Source organism: Ceratotherium simum, chromosome 39, assembly GCF_057802395.1.
Source record: "Ceratotherium simum simum isolate JZ-2026a chromosome 39, ASM5780239v1, whole genome shotgun sequence".
Lineage (NCBI taxonomy): Eukaryota > Metazoa > Chordata > Mammalia > Perissodactyla > Rhinocerotidae > Ceratotherium > Ceratotherium simum.
In genome coordinates this window covers 10,342,904-10,361,649 of record NC_141938.1, presented here as the reverse complement: position 1 = coordinate 10,361,649, position 18,746 = coordinate 10,342,904, and the positions used below count along the sequence as shown (strand labels likewise).

The following is an 18,746-nucleotide window of genomic DNA, read 5'->3' as shown; positions in this document are numbered from 1 at the left end:
TCACCAACGTTTTTTTTTCCTACTGGGCCTGGAGATGAAGACCCCGGGGTCCAACAGAGCAGAGAACCCCCGAGAGCCCCAGGAATGCTATAGGGCAGGGCAGTGGGCCAGCCCAGAGTTCCCAGCCCAGAACAGGGCCCAGTCCACAAAAGGTGCTAAGCGCCAGCTGGCTGGAGAGGCCCATGGGGAGGTGGCCTGGTCACCCGGCGGCCAGTTCATGGAGGTGCCAGCCCCACTCCCATTCAGGGTCTGGGGGGCCGAGGTCAACCGTGCCCCCAAGGCTGTGGGAGGGAGGGCAGCCCAGGATCACAGGACACCCCTTGTTAGACTCCTGTGCACCCCACCTCCAATTCCTGGCCTAGAAAAGCTCACATGACTCTGGGGCCACTCGAGGAGCAGGAACCCGCGAGGAGAGGCCCACGCTGAACCACTTGGAGTCCCGGGGCCGAGGGCCGGGCAGGGACAGAGCTGGGAGGGAGGGAGGGAGACGCGGGCTGGAACTCCAGGGCACCTGTTCTCTCTACCCGCTGCCCACCCCCAGATGTCCGTCTCCCCCAGACCCCTCCTCGGAACCCCGGGCCAGTTCCTAACTACCTACCAGATCTCTCCACACGGGGATTCACAGCTCCACTCTACCAGTCACTCAGGCCAACACTGGGGTCACCCTGGCCACCTCTTTCCCTCACCACCCCCTCCAAACTCATAAGGAAAGGCCATGGGCTCTGCCTTCCAGACACATTCAGAATCTGCCCACTTCTCACCCCCTCCAGCCACTGCCTTGGTGTAGCCCCCATCCTCGATCGCCCAGGTCTCCCTCTTCACTGCCCCCAAACCTTCCAGAAGTTTCCTTCCCATTCAGAGGAAAAGTCAAAGTCTTAGAGGGTCCTTTGCCATTGCAGAACCCCTCCCACGCACTTTACCTCCCGGACTTCACTTCCTTTGTCCACCTCTCAACCCGGCACCCACACCAGCCTCCTCCCGTACCTGAAACATTTAGGCTCGCTCCTACCCCAGGGCCTTTGCACATGCTGCCTCCCCTGCTAGCTCCTCGGTGAGGCCTGTCCTGAGCTCCCCCACCCCCGATTTAAAATGACACCCCCGACTCTCGATCCCATTACCCTTCTGTACTTTCCCACCACGGTACTCTTTTCCTTTCAACAAGATACATAATTTACTGATCTGTTCGCTGCCCGTCTCTACCGGTTAGAACGTGAGCTTCAGGAGGGAAGGCGCCTTTGTTTTGTTCTCAGCCGTCCCCAGCCCCTGGCACACAGTAGGCGCTCAATAAATATTTGTCGAATTAACGTGTGACCATGGGAAAATGACCTCTTCTCCTGGAACCTGCTCTGTGGCCTGTGAAGAGAGGGATACTGCCTGCCTTGGTCACTAAGGGCTGATCCTGGGTTCCTCCTCCTGCCCCCGCACCCCAGCCCACCCGCCCTCCCATCTGGGGGCTTCAGTGGAGACCTTGCAGCCCAAAGCATCCTAGGTCAGAGCTGCTATGCTGGGACCCTGCAGGACCACAGTGGCCAGTTCCTTCTCCCCATCCTCCCAAACCGGGGCCTGGCCCCACAATCCCGCAGCTTTCCCAAACCCTCTCCCTTCTCCACAAGTCCCTACTCGGCCTCGGCAGGCAGAAACAGACCCTGGGCCCTGCTCTCCCAGCTGACAAGCCCTCCCTTGGGGACCAGCCCCCCCTCCTCCCCTCTGGCCCACTGCTGGGCCTCTGGACAGAGCCGGCCTGTCTTCTGCCTCTCACTCCTACAACCTGCCCCCGCTCTCCAGCAGGCCCTGGAAGCCACTCTCACCACGGTCTCTGAGGACCCTGAGCTGCTAAGATGACTCCTGCAGCCTCCTCTGAAACCCAGCTTCTCTGGCTCTCCCTCCTCCAGGCCTGTGGCTTCTGTCTCTGCGCCGACCCCCAGACCTCCCTCCTAGATGCTGCCCCCTCAGCCCAATTCAGGCTGCCAGCCTGATCACCGGCCTCCCAGCTCCCGTGGACCCCCTCCCTCCCCCAGCCAAGAGCTATTTCCTGACCATCCCGTGCCACACGTGGCGGGCGCTCAGTGGTTTCATTCATTCTGTTGGCGCTCTCTACCTTCTTCGCAATGTGCTGAAGCCCACCCAACGCGCCACGTCTTGCTGGGATCACTGACCCTGCCCCCCGTCTCCCCACCTGTGCCACCCTCCATGACAAGGCTAGATGGAGCACCTCAAACAGCAAATCAAAAAGCTGTCCCCACTTCCCCCTTAAACCCTTCTCATAAGCAGTGAGGGGGACCCAGCCGAAAGCACCTGAGGGGTCTTCTCAAAAGAGACTTGTTCAGGTCCTGGGGGGGTGGGGGTGGGGCTGGCGAAAATTTGAACAATTTTCCCCCCAAAAGCCTGGCAGGATTGAAGCGGAGTGATCAGGGGCCAGGGTGGTAGGCACAAGGAACAGGAAGTGTCGCCTGAAGCGTCATATTTTCCTTTTTTAACAGGGAAAGTGTTCGTGTGCTGACCGTGTCTTTAGAGACTCACTTCAGCATATTTTAAGCATCCAGATGATTCTAAAGTGAGCCCACCCATTTCCCCTTTGAGAACCAGGTCTCTAGGGTCATAGCTCTCAAAGTGGGGCCCCTGCAGCACCCACAGTTCTTAGGAACTTGTCAGAGTGCAAATCCTCGGGGCCCACCCCAGATCTGCAGAAATCGGAAACTCGGGGGGTGGGGTCCAGCCACTGGGAGTTTTAACTCTGTGCTGAGAGCCCTGCTTCTCACTAAGGTCACAGGAAGTCCTGGGGATCTTGCTACAAGGCAGACCCTGCCGGCAGGTCTGGGGCAGGCCTGAGGGGCTGCATCTCTAACAAGCACCAGGTCCCAGACCACAGTTTGAATAACAAAGGTCTAAAACAGAACACCCTCCACCTGTGTTCTGGGGACACAGCCACACCCACTGCTTGACTTACTGCTGTCAACAGACTGCCGGGCATAAACTATCGACTAGCTGGTCCTTTACAAAGTGTGCCACCCCCTGGTCTAAAGGAGGTCCTCTTAGCCTGATCACTCCACCCCTCTCCACCTTGGTCTCCAACTGTGATTCCAGAAAGTGCCAGCATTTTCCCCACTCCAGCGGCACCGGCAGCTCCTTCTGCCTGGTTTGGCCTCACACAGTCCCTGGCCTCCCCCCACCCCTCTCTGAAAGCCCAGCTGGGTCAGACCTGGCCCTCCCCCACCCCTCCACCGTATTATAAACGTGCCTGAGCCTCCCCACCAGCCTGGGTCATGGTGTGGACTGGATCTCTGAGGCCCCTACACAAGACACAAGACACACTTGGGAAGGGGGCTCTCTGCATCCTTTATCTCCGGCGGGGTCAGCGGCCCTCCAGGGCCCGGTCTCGGGCGATGACCGCCTCCTCGAACTTGATCATGAGCGTGGTGCCCTTGTGCCAGTGCGCCGTGACCTTGGCGGGGAAGCCGCTGTGTGTCAGCACGGCCTCCACGATGCCCGCCGTGAAGCTGGCGCAGTTCAGCGTGCTGTTCTCCTTGGGCACGGAGATGTAGGTGTTGATGAGCGGCTCGCGCTCGATGATGTAGAAGGTGCGAGCGTCGTCGTTGGCCTGTTCCAGCTTGTCGGCCTCCTTGCCAAAGAGCGCCTTCCACACGGCGCCCTTCACGAAGAGCAGCGCGCCCAGCACCTTGGTCTCGCGCCGGGCGCCCTTTTCGCGAGCCACCAGCGCATCCAGGACGCGCGCGCCCACCTGGCGGCCCAGCGCGGCCAGGCGCGCCTGCAGCTCGGCCACGGAGAAGACGCGGCTCTGGCAGTGCTGCACCAGCTCGGAGAACAGCAGCGCGAAGGCGCTCAGGCTCACCTCGGTGCGCGGCCGCGCCAGCGCGCGCTCCAGCAGCGCCGACTTCCCGCGCGTGAAGCGCGCCTCCATGCCGCCGCCCTGCGGAGAGACGAGGAAACGCGGGGGTCAGGGGCGGGAAGGAGAACCCTGGGGCCTCCCGCCCACCTCCCTCGTGTGCTCCATCGCACGTGGGGAGAGGTTAGTGGAAGGAAAGGGGCATCCACCTGCGCGTAAAGCCCGCCCCCATTACACCTAGTCAGGGAAGGACAGTAGGGGGAAGGGGTGAGCTTATACCCTTGCCCAGAGGGCTTATGGGGGGAAGGTGGGAGGAGAGACAAGAGGAGGACCAGAGGGGGCGCTGGAAACCACCCCAACCTTCGACTTCCAGGTGATTCCTCGCATGTGTAAAGCACCTAGGTGCCCCCTCCGCCACCTGTGGGAGTAACTAGAAAACTAGCGCATGGGGGAGGGGGGCGTCAGACCTAGGGCAGGAAGGGGACACGGATGGCGGACTGTGCGAGGACACGGGCAACTGTGCCACCCCCGCCGTGCGCTCTTACTTCCCAGGGTGAAGAGAACCTCCCCGCCTCTCCCCTGCAGAAAGCCAGAGAAACGGGAGGGGGGAGTAGGGGTGTGGCAAGACCTACGGCCAGGAGGGTTGGGGGCACAAACGAGGCACAAGGGGCCAACCAGAGGGGATGCTGGGAACCCTTCCAACCCCGCGCCTCACGCAGGAAGCGCGCCCCCTTGAGCCGCGGACGGGCTGCATTCGGAAGCAAGACTGGAAGCCGGGCAGAGAGGGCGCTGGGAGCCGCCCGACCCCGTGCTCTCCGGAAAGGTAGCTGGACCGTGGGAAACAAGAGGGAGGGGGCGGACTGTCAGACCCGGGGTTTGGGGGAGCCAGGAGGGGGGGTGGTGGTTGCCCCATCCCAGCGAGTGAAGCCACCGCGGTCGGTGGGGGAAGGAACCGGAAGGGGGCTGTTGGAGGAAACCCCGAGGGAGCGCCGAGACCTCCACATGTGGCTCTGTGGTGGGAGTGGCAGCGGAGGGGGGATCCCAAGGGCGCTGAGACTCCCTCGCCCCCCACCTCGCCCACTCAGGTGTGAAGCGGCCGCCAAGGGTGGGGTCGGGAGGGGGAGCTGAGAAGCCCGCCCCCACCGTGCAGGGCCGGGGCCAGAGGGGTCCCAGAGACGGCCCCAACGAGGTCCCAGAGATGGCAACAGCGGACCCGCAGGGGCGCGGTCCCAGGGGCTCCCGGCCCCCCCGCCTCCATGGGAGGGCCCAGCGCGCGGGACGGGAGGGGGCTGCGAGGGGGGTTGGCGAGCCGAGCGGCGGAAAGGCCGGGACCCCGAGCCCCCCGCCCCGGCGTGCACCCGCCACAGGGACCCAGGAGGAGCCCACCCTCCTCGCAGTCCCCCTGGGTGGACCGAAGCGGGCGGACCGGGGCTCACGGACGCCGAGACCCCGACACGCACAGGCCCGCGGGGAGGGGACCGGGAAGGGGGTCGGGGTCTCACCGGGAACTTCGGCCGTCGGTTCGGCCGAGCTGCTTTACGGCGCCGTAAAAGGCCCCGCGTGCGCAGGCGCGGCGGCGGGGCGGGCGTCTGGGCGGGGCTCGCACGCTCGGTGATTCCCAAGAGCGGCCGCGTGGGGGCGCGCGCGTCCGTGGTCTTGGTCCACCACCCTCAGGAGGACAGGGGGACCGGTGGTCCCTTGCTCGGGGGCACACGCCTAACGATGGGCACACATCTCTGTCTCAGGGGCACACATTCTGATGTCTTGGGGACACACGTATGTCCTTAGGCACACGTTCTCTTTTTTTTTTTTTTTAATTTTTATTTATTTATTTATTTCCCCCAAAGCCCCAGTAGATAGTTGTATGTCGTAGTTGCACAGCCTTCTAGTTGCTGTATGTGGGACACGGCCTCAGCAGGGCTGGAGAAGCGGTGCCTCAGTGCGCGCCAGGGATCCAAACCTGGGCTGCCAGCAGCGGAGTGCGCACACTTAACCGCTAAGCCACGGGGCCAGCTCGAGACACGTTCTCTTAGGGGGACTTTCATCCATGAGCCATGGGCGTAGTACATTTAGGAGCATGTGAACCACTCACGCTCAGCGGGCACATACGTGAGCACAGTTCCACCGTGGATACTTGCCTGGGGCTCATATACATCCATGGGCTCATTCAGGCACACTTAGGGAGACACTGCACATCTCAGGCCGCAAACCCGTGTGGGCACACCCTCCAGGGCACAGGGACCCACAGCAGCATTCATTCTCACCCTCATGCGCCCAGGATTCCTGGCATCACGTGCACACATTCACTGTGTGACTTTCCACTTTCCCCAAGTTCCAACACTTGCAGACCCTCCCCCACCAGGTCCCAAAGCCCCTGCAGTCGCCCCAATAACAGATCCGAAAGACACATTGTCTTCCCTTGGCCTTTATCTTCTTGCGTCGCAAAATGTGAGTGCAGAAACATAGACACACGCGTGTACATGCTCTGAACACCCTCAGTGACATAATCAGGCACACTCACATTGACATGCACCCATTCGTGCCGGCACAAGTGGTGATAACACCACAACACCCACAATTGCAGTGATACATTCTCACGGTGTGCCCCCCACACACCTCCGCCATGACACATTTATACACAGAACATACGACAAGACACTGGTGTATTTACACCGACAGTGCAACACGTGTTGCCAACACCCACACTCACAGTGACTCATCTTTGTGGTCCCTGTGGACACAGCCACCCACCGTGACATGCATGACACTCACAACATGCCACGATACACACGTGTGTCACATATCCAGTGACACAGGCGTGCACACCACACTCGCTGTGACACCTAAATTTAACATTCACCCATATAGCCTTCCTGTGGGACACACTGAAATGGCCATCCTCCATGAAATGCTTAACCCCCCGACACACACACGCACGCAACTCCACGACACTCATTCACCATGACACATGGTTTTTTTATACATGGGGATGAAGGACCGGTTCAGATCAGGCAGGGCCCCCATTTTCCATCTTCACTGGGAGGTGCCACCCCGTCCTCCATGCTGCAGCCAGGGTTTTGATGTCTTATTTACTAGGTGTGGGCTCTGGGGGGAAGCGGGTGGAGACCGAGGTCAGACAGACCCCACCCCTGGGAGAGAAGCTGGAGCCAGATCTGGGGCTGCCATCCACCTCCCTCAGCCCCAACTTACGTTGCTTTGGCGGCTTCAGCTCGTTAGAGATTTTCTGTACTGCATGCTGGATGTCATTCGTGTCTGGGGGTGGGGGAGGGAAAGCTAAAGTGGGGCCTCAGACAAGACCCCCATCTTTATCGGAAGCCCCCTCTGTGTGATCCCCAGCCTGGGGTGCTGCAGAGCCTGTGTACTTGGGGTTGCCAGCAGCATTTAAATACCCTCTGAGTGACAGGGAGGATGACATCCATCACCCCTCCCAACCCTGCACTCTGGGAGGGCGGGGCCCCTGCTGTCCCCTCCCCAATCCCCAGCACCCAGCCTGATGTTGGGCACGGAGACAGATTCGCCCGGCGAAGGTCTGTAAGGGCACCTGCTGACAGCTTCTGCAGTATCTCATTCCACTTCCGGACACTGCTCTTCATCTGGTCAACGTGCCCCTTGGTCTCCTTGACGTGCTTCAGGACTTCTGTGCAGCCCAGCTTCTGCTCCTCTTGGCACTGTTGCACCAAGATGGAGACTGAGGGCGTGGAGCAGAGATGTCTGTGTCACCGCTGCTCCCCCTATCCCCACCCCGTCCCCTCGGGCCTCGCCCAGGGCCTCCCCTCACCGTTCTGGAGCTCTGTTTTCAAGTCCAGGAGCTCCTGGGACATCTCGGAATCTGTTCAGGACGGGGGACGGAGAGGGGCAGGAAAGACCTTGAAGGGCCCCAGCTCTGCAGTCCTGGGAGCAGGAGCGGGGGAAGGGAGAGTGGAAGCCCTGGGCCTCCCCAGCTCCTGAGGGCCCCTCTGCACCACCCCAACCCCTGCCCCTGCCAGCAAAGCAACAAAAACAAAAAATAAACCCACTCACTCTTCACCAGGGTCAAGGCCAAGAGAGTGATGCAGACCAGGGCGAGGAGAAGGTACAGGCTCATGATGGCTCTGTGTAACCAATGGGGGACCTGGGCAGACTCCGAGGGTGGCCTGGACCAGGCTGGGACTGGGGCAGAGGCAGGACAGGTGACCTCCAGGGCCCAACACTGCCACTCGGACCATCAGCACTGACTCAAACACCATCAACAGCTCTGTCACCTACGCCCTCTCTTCCCAGTACCATAAGCAGCTGTGACCATCAACAACACGGCCACTAACATGTACCCTGACCAATGCCACCAGCAGTTGTCACCATCAAGCCCCCCTGACCATCCCCATCACCAACACCCAGCAACTTCAGTGCCCATCGTTGCCAGCATTGTCCCCATCAACAGGGTTCATCAGCACCCTCATCCGCTCTAAGTGACTCCTCCCTGATCCACTTCATGGACACTTACTGCCCATCCCCATCACCCAAACCTTCACCAACACTTCCCTCAGCACAATCACCACCCCCATTGTCATCAACATCTGCACAGCTACCCTCCACCACTGTCACACACGAGCCTTGCCGCCGCCACACCCCCCACCGTTGACCCCGACCTCCACACGCTGCCCCTTGTCCCTGCAGTGCCCTCCCATGGGCCCTTCCCAAGGCTGTGGGATGTGGGCTGGCGGGCGGCTGCTTACCCTGAGTCTTGGGTGGTGAACGACTACCCTTTGACTGGTCCCGGTTTCTGAAGGTCAAGGTGATATTTTCATAGTTGGGGTCACTTGCACCTGTGGATGGGTCCGTGGGAGGGGTTGTGGAAAGCTGCGTGGAGCTCTGGGGTGAGGGTGAGGGCCTCAGAGATCTCGGTTCACCAAACCCCCGCACGTAACCAGTTTCTGGGGGTGAAAGATAAGAAGTGGGGAGCTAAGGTCTACACACACACATTTTGGCTAGGGGAGGGAGCTCTCTGGTCACGACATTCAGCATCTTACCTCTCCCATCTCAACTTCTCTGTCTTGATCTCTCCCCTCCCCACCCCCAAGTGCCTAACCTTCTTTGCTGGCCGAGGACCCCCGTTTCTCTTTGAAGGCTGCCACCTGCATCTTGACCTCCTGGTTCATGTAGATTTCCTCAGCCTCCACGGCGCTCAGTCTGCCAGTTTGTCCACACACATCCCCACCCACCGGAAGGTGTCGCGACAGATGAGGAAATCTCTGGGTTGGGGTGTGGGTGGGGAGGAGGGGGAGGCCAGCCTCCTCTTTTCGGGGATCCAGGACCTTTCCACTCTGGAGCATCCTCACCCCCGCCAGATCGAGAAGGTTCTTGGGAGACCAGAGGTCTTGGGGAAGACCAAGAAGAGAAGCCCATAGACCTGGAGATAGACTAGAATAGTCAGGAACTTGTGACAGAGGTGTTAGCTAACACGACGGTCGGTAGTCATCATATTGCAATATATAAATGTATCATCACATCAACATGTTTTACACCTTAAACTTACACAATGTTATATGTCAATTATATTCAATAAAAATATTTTTTTTTTTAAAAAAAAGGATGATCAGGAACTTTACTGGAAGCTCTGTGTGTGTGTGTGTGTCTGTCTGTCTGTCTACCTGGATGAATTTCATCCTCCCATGTCCTCTCTCAAGAGACGAGGTGTGGCACTTCAGGGTCCCACCTTCTGGGTAGAGGCAGCCAGCCTCGGAGATAAGATGCCTGGGTCCCCCACACCTTCCTCCCTCCCGCCCCAGTCCTACCCCTCAGCTCCACCCCAAGAATTTCTACTTCTTCAAGATCCCCTGGAGGAAAGGAACGGATGTGAGGCAACAGGGCTAACCACTGGAACTCCACACCCACATCTGGGACTAAGGCCAGACCCACGCCCCCATCCCCGGCTTTGACCCAACCCTGGAAGTACGGTTTCCCCTCAACCAGGAGACCCCAGATGGAGAAATGCTCAGAAACACACCCATGCTCATGCACACATCTGCTCACTTACCCAAACTCACACATACACACACACACACGCTTGCACACACTCACCCCCGAATACCCCCAGTCACACATCTGCTCATGTACACACATCACATGCTTGTTTGCATACGTCTGCATGGCTTACCTAGAGAAATATACATATTCATGAGTTCACACTGTCTAGAGGGTGGCATAAAGCTTTCTTTGTGTCTCTCTAACCTTGAAAACTAGGGATAAAAATAACACAAGGTGTATAGGGAATTTTCTCTAAGTCTAGAGCAGTGCCTTCTAAAAGAAATATAATGTGAACCACATGTTTAAAAATTTTCTAGCGGCCACATTAAAAAAGTAAGAGACACAGGAGCCGGCCTGGTGGCACAAGTGGTTAAGTGCGCGCGCTCCACTGCAGCCGCCTGGGGTTTGCCGGTTCGGATCCTGGGCGCACACGGATGCACCGCTTGTCAGGCCACGTTGAGACTATTACTTCAGGAGCCCTCTCAGGCCACAGTGACATGGCTGCTTGTGTGCCTCCAGTTTCATGGCTGCCTTTTTCTCGAAGTTAAGGGGGCTGGAACCTGGTCTGAGCCTCATCTGAGCCAGAGAAATGTGCAATGCTGAGGCCCCGCCCCCTGCGCCTGTCCATCAGAGCAGAGCCAGCTCCCCATTGGTCCGTTTCCTCTGTGGCTGTTACCTCAGAACAGGGTCAAATCTCATTGGGGAGGTAGCATGGAATTACTATTACATCGATCTTTCTTGAACAGAGTAGGTTGGCAATAATTTAGAAAACAAACTACTATTTTCACCAGATCTTAGGGCTCATTTCCAAAGTTATCTCGAATTTAATCACATCTTTTTGTGTGTGTGTGTGTGAGGAAGATCAGCCCTGAGCTAACATCCATGCTAATCCTCCTCTTTTGCTGAGGAAAACCGGCTCTGAGCTAACATCTATTGCCAATCTTCCTCCTTTTTTTTTTTCCCCCAAAGCCCCAGTAGATAGTTGGATGTCACAGCTGCACATCCTTCTAGTTGCTGTATGTGGGACGCGGCCTCAGCATGGCCGGAGAAGCGGTGCGTTGGTGCGTGCCGGATGGAACCCTGGGCTGCCAGTAGCGGAGTGTGCGCACTCAACCGCTAAGCCCCGGGGCTGGCCCTAATCACGTATCTTGAACCTAAAATATACTCAGTTCCCGCACATAGGAGGTCTTTTACTTATTTTTTCCAAAGCGAGAAAACGATAATTCTCTCAACAAGCGCTGTCCAACGCGGCAGCCACCGAGCACTTGAAATGGGGCCAAATTGAAATGCACCTTAACGGTAAACACACATTTGATTTCGAAGACCTAATATAAAAAAATGGTTAACTATCTCAATAATTTTTAAGTCTCGTCTATGTCCTAAAGTGATAATATTTAGGGTATATTTTGTTAAATAAAATACATTATTAAAGTGAATTTAGCCTGTCTCTTTTTTTTTTTTTTTGTGAGGAAGATCGGCCCTGAGCTAACATCTGCCAGTCCTCCTCTTTTTGCTTAAGAAGATTGGCCCTGGGGCCGGCCCCGTGGCTTAGCGGTTAAGTGCTCGCGCTCCGCTGCTGGCAGCCCGGGTTCGGATCCCGGGCACGCACCTACGCACCGCTTGTCAGGACATGCTGAGGCCGAGTCCCACATGCAGCAACTAGAAGAATGTGCAACTATGACATACAACTATCTACTGGGGCTTTGGGGGGAAAAATAAATAAATAAAGTTTAAAAAAAAAGAAGACTGGCCCTGGGCTAACTCTAAACCAGGAGAGTGGGCACGTGATCCAGGCCCAGCCAATCAGAGTCTAAGATTTGGCACTGGGGTGGGCAAATGGGCCAGACTCAGCCAATGAAACTCAGGCCTGGCACTTTTATTGGGTTAACCAAGAAAAAAAGGCATTCTTCCTTTTTTCTCCTCCACTGAGGCTGTCACACTGGGAGGATGTAAGCCTCGAGCTGTGATAGGGGAGAACGCGCTTGAGAGTGAAGCAGACCCAAGAAGGAGTCGTCATTTGAGACCCTGGATCCAGCCATACCTGAATCTGTTATTCTAACCCTGGGTCTCTCGGTTACATAATCCAGAAGCTTCCTTTTACTTTTGCTCAAGCTAGCTTGAAGTGGAGTCTGTGGTACTTGCAACTAGAAGAATCTTGGCTACCACAGGGGGCTGGGCAGTTGGCAAATGAGGAAACGGAGGCTTGAGAAGGGGGCTTGCCTGTCCAAGGTCACATAGGCAGTAAGATGTGATCTCCAAGTCTGCACCCTGGGACAGGAGGATGACTGTGTTGGAATTGAGGGCTCTGAGAAAACCCTTCTTGGGGACCAGATACAGGGGACAATTGAGTGCAACTTGGAGGTAAAGGCATTCACATCAGCATCTGGGGACAAGGGAGGACTCCCTGCTGCACATCAGTGAGAGAGACAGGTCCTGGACACACTTCTGACTCAGTGGACCCCCCCAAACCCCATGGCCGCAGTGGGGTTAGGACGGAGGACCTGGGAGAGAAATCCCTGGGTTGGGATCTGAGTGGGCCCCACAGGCACCAGGAATGTTCATGATCTCAGCTCATGGCCACCAGGATCAGGCAAGGGGCTGTGCCACCATAGGGAGTAAGTGGCAGTGGGGGGAGAGTGCAAAACATCCCCCAAACCAGGACCCCACCCTATCACCCGTTCATCAGCCCCTGGAGTCTGCTGCTGGGGACTGTGACATTTAAGTCTGGGCTCCCTTTTAAGACTGGGCACCACGTGTTCTGAAGTCTGTGTCTGTGTCTCACAGGGGCTGGCTTTTAAGACTCCTGGGTTAGGATTCCCAGGGAACTGAACCTTAAATCACCTGGAATTGTGCCCCCAGGGAGCTGGGGCAGGGGATACTGGAGGTTTGCCTTCTAGGGTGTGCGTCCAGATTGGGACCAGTGTCATCCGGGGGGGGGGGGGACTTGATGTTGGGAGCATGAGAGGCTGTCTGAAGCATATATGTGTCTATGTATCCCTGTGTCCCCCCACACAAAGGGCACGTCTGTGTGCTTCAAGCGTGCCTTCCTGCGTCCACGTGTGTGTCTGTGGGCGGAATGTCTTTGTGTGACCATGGTAACTGGATTGTGTATTGTGTGTTCACGTGGCCATGTGTAACTGTACGTGTACATGCAGTGTGTGCACCTGGGTGGTGTATCCACGTGTGTATTGGGTATTTATTCAACAGGCATTTCCTGACCGCCTACTGTGTGCCATGTTCTCTTCTAAGCGACGGGGACACACCAACGAGCAAACAAGTCCCCTGCCCTGAGCTTCCGTATTCGAGTGTTCCTTAGGGCGTCTGTGCCCCTGGGTCCCGCGGGTTGTAACTGCTCGAAACTGGGCCTGCGCGAGTGAAAACGTCAACTTGCGTGCGTGGCCACAGGTAGGAATTCTCAGCAGGCCCCTGTGAAGATTCCTTCCTGTCGTCGACCTGGCTTTGCTTCCACCTTGGGGGTCCGTCGATGCAGGTTGGGAGGGAGGGCTGGGGGCTCAGGGTTCTGGGCTGAGAGATGATTCGGGGGTGCACCCTGACTCTGGGGCTGCTGGGGGCTTGGGGTCCTGGGGTGTATGTGGAGTGTGGCAGGCGGTGGTCCCTGTTCCGTCCGGACCCAGATCCTGGATGAAGCCTCATTCGGGAAGTGGGAAGTCGGGGAGCATGACCCAGCAACTTCCCGGGAGGCCTGCGACCCGAGAGGGGCCGTCAAGGTGACCTCAAAGGTAACACCCACTTCCCCTCCTGAAGGATGCCAGGAGCCTTGGGTGTGGGTAGCATTAGAGGAAGTTGAGGCCCCATTCTCGGAGGCAGAGGTAAGGGACATGGGAAGAGGGGGGAATGGGGCAGAAGAAAGTCGCAGGCGACCCTCTCCCGGCCTCCCTCCGGCGTCCAGGCGCCGCGTTCTTTTTGGAGACGCCAGCTCAGCCCCCCACACCCCACAAAGGACACAACACACTGCCCGGATCTCTTCTATCATCTTCTCAGTTTATTTCCAGCCCTGCCCCTCTGAGGCCTGCCCCCGCCCCCCGCCTCACCCCACCCCCAGGCCTGGGCCGCGCTGCGCACGCGCGACCTCAGGCGGCGAGCTGCATGCGACAGCAGCGCGCGGCCGTCCAGTCCATGCCCTTGCACTGGCAGTGGCATGTAGTCTCGGCGCGCACGTCCCACGAGCCACAGGCGGAGCCACACGCGCAGCCAGTGACAGCGAAGCCTGCGGGGGGCGGGAGTGGGGGAGCTTGAACCCCGAGCAGGAGGCTGCGGGGCTAGGGGTCCAGGGGGCTGCAGGCTCCCACACCAGAGAAAGGGAGCCGGATGCGTGGGCGGCGGAGGGACTGGGGGCCTGAACACGAGTGTCCTGAGGAAACTGGGTCCCAGAACTGTGGGGGAGGGAGAAGGCTGGGGGTGCGGAGCAGGACTCTTGGGAAGTAGAGGCTGGGACTCCAGGGTCCTAGAGAAATAGAGGCTGGACATGAGGGGAGGGGGTTCGGGGGTACTGGGAACAGAGGTAAGAGCCTGGAAATTACACTTCTCTACTCACCTCTGGGGCAAGTGGCCAGGTCCCCGCTGTTGCTGATGGTTCGGCAGTCCAGACCAATGTTCCTTATTACCTGAAGAACTGTGGGAGGGAGGGGCGGGCTGTGAGACCAAGCTGCCCCTCCCCCATTCTCAGGGCGCCCAGGCCCGGGTAGTTTGGAGATAGGCAAGGGGTCAAGAAAACCCTGGGGGAGGCCCAGGTGGTCCTGGCCCTGGTGGAAAGCCCAGGTGGTGGGCAGGTCACTACCTCCCAAGATTCGGTCTTGATTTGAGTGTTTTGGAGGAAGGAGGGTTTGGAGCTATGGTTTAAGGTGGAGCTGGATTGGGGCTGGGAGTGGGTTGGGTTTGACGTAGAGGTTTGCTTAGGGTTGGGTTGGAACTTGAGATTTTAGTTGGGGTTGGGCTCAAGGTTGAGGTTTGGTTGGGGTTGAGATTGGGTTCGGGCTGGGGTTGGGGCTGGCTTGATGTTCTTCGCTTCATATCAGGACTCACGGGGGCCTCTGAGGCCCCTGGTCAGGTTGAATGTGAGGGTCCTCACTTAGGGCTCTGGTAACATCCTGGATCTTCTCATTCATGGCTTCATCCACGGGACACAGCATCCTGCCACACACCAGCAGTCCCAGGGCGGGAAGGAGGAGGAGGGAGAGAGCCTTCATCCTGCAGGAGCTGTGAGAGGGAACCCACAGCGGGGTTGGCCCCTTCCCAACCCCGGGGAGGGTCAGGTCCGCAGAGCGCATGGGATGTGGAACCCTGGGTCCCTGTGGAGGACGGGGCTGGAGGCCCAGCTGTCACTTACCCTCTCGGTGAACTCGGCAGGGCAAATCTTGGACTCGAACTCCACGCCCTTGCCACATCTCACTCTTTAAGTCCTCAGGGTGTGGGGCTTCCTGTCTTGGCTAATAAGTCCACTGCCCCCTGCTTCTCCCTTCCGACATCAGACATCCGGGGCCAAGAGGACGCTCTTGGGACAGACTCCAGGGGCCCAGGGGTAGGGGCTCTGCCCCCCTACCCCCACATCTGTTGCAGCCACTTCTTTCAAGAGCTCTCCTTTCCCGCATCCAGGCTGGGGCAGGTCCAGGAGGTAGTGCCTGGGGGATGATTCCAGAAGCCATAGTCTGAGGGACAAGTAGAGAAACAGGAATTTGTGTGCAGGGGTGGAGAATGCAAACATGACCAAAATGTCCCCGTGTGAGAATTGCGCACCATGTTCATACCCAGATGCCTATCAGCAACAGAATGGATAAATAAAATCGTGGTTTATTCCTTCAAGGAACAATCTACAACAGAAGGTGGCAAACTACAGCCCGTGAGCCAGATCCAGTCCACCATTTGTTTTTGTATAACCCACAAGCTAAGAATGGCTTTTACATTTTGGTTTCCAATACAAATGGATTTTTGAAATTGTAGTAAAGTACATATAACATAAAACTTACCATTTTTGGGGCCGGCCCCGTGGCTTAGCGGTTAAGTGCACACGCTCTGCTACTGGCAGCCCGGGTTCGGATCCCGGGCGCGCACTGACACACTGCTTGGCAAGCCATGCTCAGGTGGCGTCCCACATACGGCAACTAGAAGGATGTGCAACTATGACATACAACTATCTACTGAGGCTTTAGGGAGAAAAAGGGGGAAAAAAAAAAAGGAGGAGGATTGGCAATAGATGTTAGCTCAGGGCCAGTCTCCCTCAGCAAAAAGAGGAGGATTAGCATGGATGTTAGCTCAGGGCTAATCTTCCTCAAAAAAAAAAAAAATACCATTTTTAAGCGTCCTGTCAGTGGCATTAAGTACACTCACATTGTTGTGCAACCGTCCCCACCACACATCTCCAGAACTTGCTTATCAGCTTAAATGGAAACTCTGTCCCCATTAAATACTAACTCCCCATTCCCCCTCCCCCAGCCCCTGGCACCCACCGCTCGACTTTCTGTTTCTATGAATTTGGCTATTCATACCTCAAATAAGTGAAATCATACAATATTTACCCTTTTGTGTCTGGCTTCTTTCACTGAGCACACTGTCCTCAAGGTTCACCCATGTTGTAGCAGGTATCAGAATTTCCTACCTTTTTAAGGCTGAATAATGTTCCATTGTATGGATAGACCACACTGTGTTTATCCATTCATCTGTTGATGGACAGTTGGATTGTTTCCACCTCACGGCTGTTGTGAATGATGCTGTTATGAACATGGGTATACAAATATCTCTTTGAGACCCTGCTTTCAATTCTCTTGGGTATATACCCACAAGTGGAATTGCTGGATCATATGGCAATTCTATGTTTAGCGCTTGAGGAACTGCCAAAAAGTTTTTACATTTTTCAATCACTGAAAAAAATTTTAATATTTAGCGACATATAAAAAGCATATGAGGGGCCGGCCCAGTGGTGTAGTGGTTAAGTTCGGTGTGCTCTGCTTTGATGGTGTGGGGTTCGTGGGTTCAGATCCCGGGCGTGGACCTACACACTGCTCATCAAGCCACGCTGTGGTGGCGTCCCACATACAAAATAGAGGAAGATTGGCACGGATGTTAGGCCAGGGCCAATCTTCTTCACCGAAAAAAAAAAGTTTTCTTGGAACACAGCCATGCCCACTTTGTAATACTTCTGCTATGGCTGGTTTCACACGTTCTTGGCAGATGTGAGTGGTTGTGGCAGAGACCATATGGCCCATAAAGCTGAACATGTTGGGGCCGGCCCGGTGGCGCAAGTGGTTGGGTGCGCGTGCTCCGCTGCGGCGGCCCGGGGTTCGCCGGTTCGGAACCCGGGCGCGCACCAACGCACTGCTTGTCAAGCCATGCTGTGGCGGCATCCCATATAAAGTGGAGGAAGATGGGCACGGATGTTAGCCCAGGGCCAATCTTCCTCAGCAAAAAAGAGGATTGGCATTGGACGTTAGCTCAGGGCTGGTCCTCCTCACAAAAAAAAAAAAAAAAAAGCTGAACATGTTTACCATCTGGCCTTTTACAGAAAAAATTTTTACCCACCATTGATCAATAGCAACGAGTTAATCAATGTATCCGTTACAGTTCCCTGCAACAATCTGGATGATTCTCACCAACATGATGGCAAGCAGAAGAGAACATACCACACAAATCTGTTTATTAAACAGGACAGGTAAAAAAAAAAAAAAGCCAGCACAGCTAATTTATGCTGTTGGAAATGAGGACGGAATTTTCCTGGAGACTGGAGGATACTGATGGGAAAAAGGGCAGAAGGAGGGCTTCTGGGGGGCTAGTGAAAATTTTGAACTGTACACTTAGCTTTGCACACTTTATGTATATTTCAATGACAGTGATGTGTGTGTGTGAAATCCCCGTGTAAATACAACAGTGTGCACAGGCCCAAAGTGTAGACAAGAGTTCTCGAGCATGTATGTGCCAGTTGCTGTGCTAAGCAGTATGCGTCCAGTGGAGAGCAAGGGGACACTCCTCCTGCCCTCGCGTAGCTTGCCCCATCTGTCGGGGGAAGACAGACACCGAGAGAAGACTTGTTCAGCCTTAAATTCCACCTGCCATTTGTTCCCTGAAGGGGAGAAACCCAGTTCTGGGAGAAATTCCGACGTAAGAATCTGGCCCCCACCGGAGGAATCCAGGAAGGATTTTGTGGAGAAAAGGGTGGCTGAGTGGAAGTTAAAGGATGAACAAGAGTAAACCAGGAGGACAAGCCAGAGAAGGCATTCTGGACGGAGGGACGCTGCATGTCCCAAGGCCCTGGGGTAGGACAGAGTGCATCAGTTTTGAGGAACTGAAAGAAAACTTGTGGGGCAGAAAGGCAGAGAGCCTGGTTGGAATAAACAGATTCCACAGGTTCCTTTCCTTGAAGACCCCCAGACACAGCTTAGGCACAAGGTAGCTTGGGAGACGGCAAAAAAACTTTTTTGAGAGCTCATATTTTTCACTTTAATCTCAGAACTTTTCAGATAAGAGCTTTTGAGGAGTGCAGAGGAAGTGGGCAGCTCTGACTACAGGTTGGGTGAAATACAGAGGGCGTGTGTGGAACCCCTAGGGTTCCCCAGGGACTCAGTTTGAAAACCCTTAGTTCAGTAGCAGGAAAGGGCCATAGCCCCTTAATTCTCCTTAAAAAAAAAAAAAATCCTTTCATTCCTCCTATTTCTACTAGTAAAACTGAGCTCCAGTGGCCTCACTTTTGCATCTAATGCTAGCTAATAAAATTTTAGTAGTACGATAGGACAATCACATCCTTAAAATTTTTTAAATCAACTTTATTGAGGTATAATTTCCATACAAGAAAATGCATCCATCTTAAGTGTTCCGTTGGGTGCATTTAGACAAATGTATATACCTGCATGCTGCATGAATGTTAGGTGTT

At 56.0% G+C, this 18,746-nt stretch overlaps 3 protein-coding genes across 5 annotated transcripts; all 3 read right to left on the bottom strand.

Moving 5' to 3' along the window:
• Nucleotides 1-3,317: 3,317 nt before the first annotated feature.
• Nucleotides 3,318-5,384, bottom strand: TRAPPC5 (trafficking protein particle complex subunit 5). Of its 2 annotated transcripts, none has more exons than XM_014797715.2 (2): nt 5,347-5,384; nt 3,318-3,928 (listed from the first exon to the last, which is right to left on the bottom strand). In XM_014797715.2, exon 2 carries the CDS (start codon nt 3,917-3,919, stop codon nt 3,353-3,355), a length of 567 nt encoding a protein of 188 aa, XP_014653201.1. In that variant the 5' UTR covers nt 3,920-3,928; nt 5,347-5,384; the 3' UTR covers nt 3,318-3,352. The 2 variants fall into 2 exon arrangements, with proteins under 2 accessions (XP_014653201.1, XP_087282194.1); XM_087426068.1 differs by lacking the exon at nt 5,347-5,384 and adding an exon at nt 4,205-5,161.
• A 1,477-nt stretch (nt 5,385-6,861) lies between these two features.
• Nucleotides 6,862-9,036, bottom strand: MCEMP1 (mast cell expressed membrane protein 1). 2 transcript variants are annotated; one of them, XM_087426071.1, is made up of 7 exons: nt 8,931-9,036; nt 8,578-8,667; nt 7,886-8,014; nt 7,644-7,694; nt 7,407-7,553; nt 7,055-7,117; nt 6,862-6,949 (listed from the first exon to the last, which is right to left on the bottom strand). In XM_087426071.1, exons 1-7 carry the CDS (start codon nt 8,998-9,000, stop codon nt 6,930-6,932), a joined length of 570 nt encoding a protein of 189 aa, XP_087282197.1. In that variant the 5' UTR covers nt 9,001-9,036; the 3' UTR covers nt 6,862-6,929. The 2 variants fall into 2 exon arrangements, with proteins under 2 accessions (XP_087282197.1, XP_087282196.1); XM_087426070.1 differs by lacking the exon at nt 7,886-8,014 and having other exon boundaries at nt 8,931-9,011.
• Nucleotides 9,037-13,946: 4,910 nt separating this feature from the next.
• RETN (resistin) lies at nt 13,947-15,285 on the bottom strand. The gene is made up of 4 exons (XM_087426072.1): nt 15,216-15,285; nt 14,958-15,085; nt 14,424-14,501; nt 13,947-14,096 (listed from the first exon to the last, which is right to left on the bottom strand). The coding sequence occupies exons 2-4, from the start codon at nt 15,073-15,075 to the stop codon at nt 13,960-13,962; spliced, it is 333 nt and encodes a 110-aa protein (XP_087282198.1). The 5' UTR covers nt 15,076-15,085; nt 15,216-15,285; the 3' UTR covers nt 13,947-13,959.
• Between the last annotated feature and the right edge of the window lie 3,461 nt (nt 15,286-18,746).

Excerpts from the sequence above, each read along its gene's own strand:
- TRAPPC5 (XM_087426068.1), bottom strand. The coding sequence starts at position 4,231 with ATGCGAGGAATCACCTGGAAGTCGAAG. Across the intron at positions 3,929-4,204 it reads GAATCACCTGGAAGTCGAAG|GGCGGCGGCATGGAGGCGCG; the intron begins GTTGGGGTGGTT and ends GTCTCTCCGCAG.
- MCEMP1 (XM_087426071.1), bottom strand. The coding sequence starts at position 9,000 with ATGAACCAGGAGGTCAAGATGCAGGTGGCAGCCTTCAAAGAGAAACGG. Across the intron at positions 7,695-7,885 it reads GGCCTTGACCCTGGTGAAGA|ATTCCGAGATGTCCCAGGAG; the intron begins GTGAGTGGGTTT and ends CGTCCTGAACAG. Across the intron at positions 7,554-7,643 it reads GAAAACAGAGCTCCAGAACG|TCTCCATCTTGGTGCAACAG; the intron begins GTGAGGGGAGGC and ends CCACGCCCTCAG.
- RETN (XM_087426072.1), bottom strand. The coding sequence starts at position 15,075 with ATGAAGGCTCTCTCCCTCCTCCTCCTTCCCGCCCTGGGACTGCTGGTG. Across the intron at positions 14,502-14,957 it reads GGATGTTACCAGAGCCCTAA|TTCTTCAGGTAATAAGGAAC; the intron begins GTGAGGACCCTC and ends TCCCTCCCACAG. Across the intron at positions 14,097-14,423 it reads CCTGGCCACTTGCCCCAGAG|GCTTCGCTGTCACTGGCTGC; the intron begins GTGAGTAGAGAA and ends CGCCCCCCGCAG.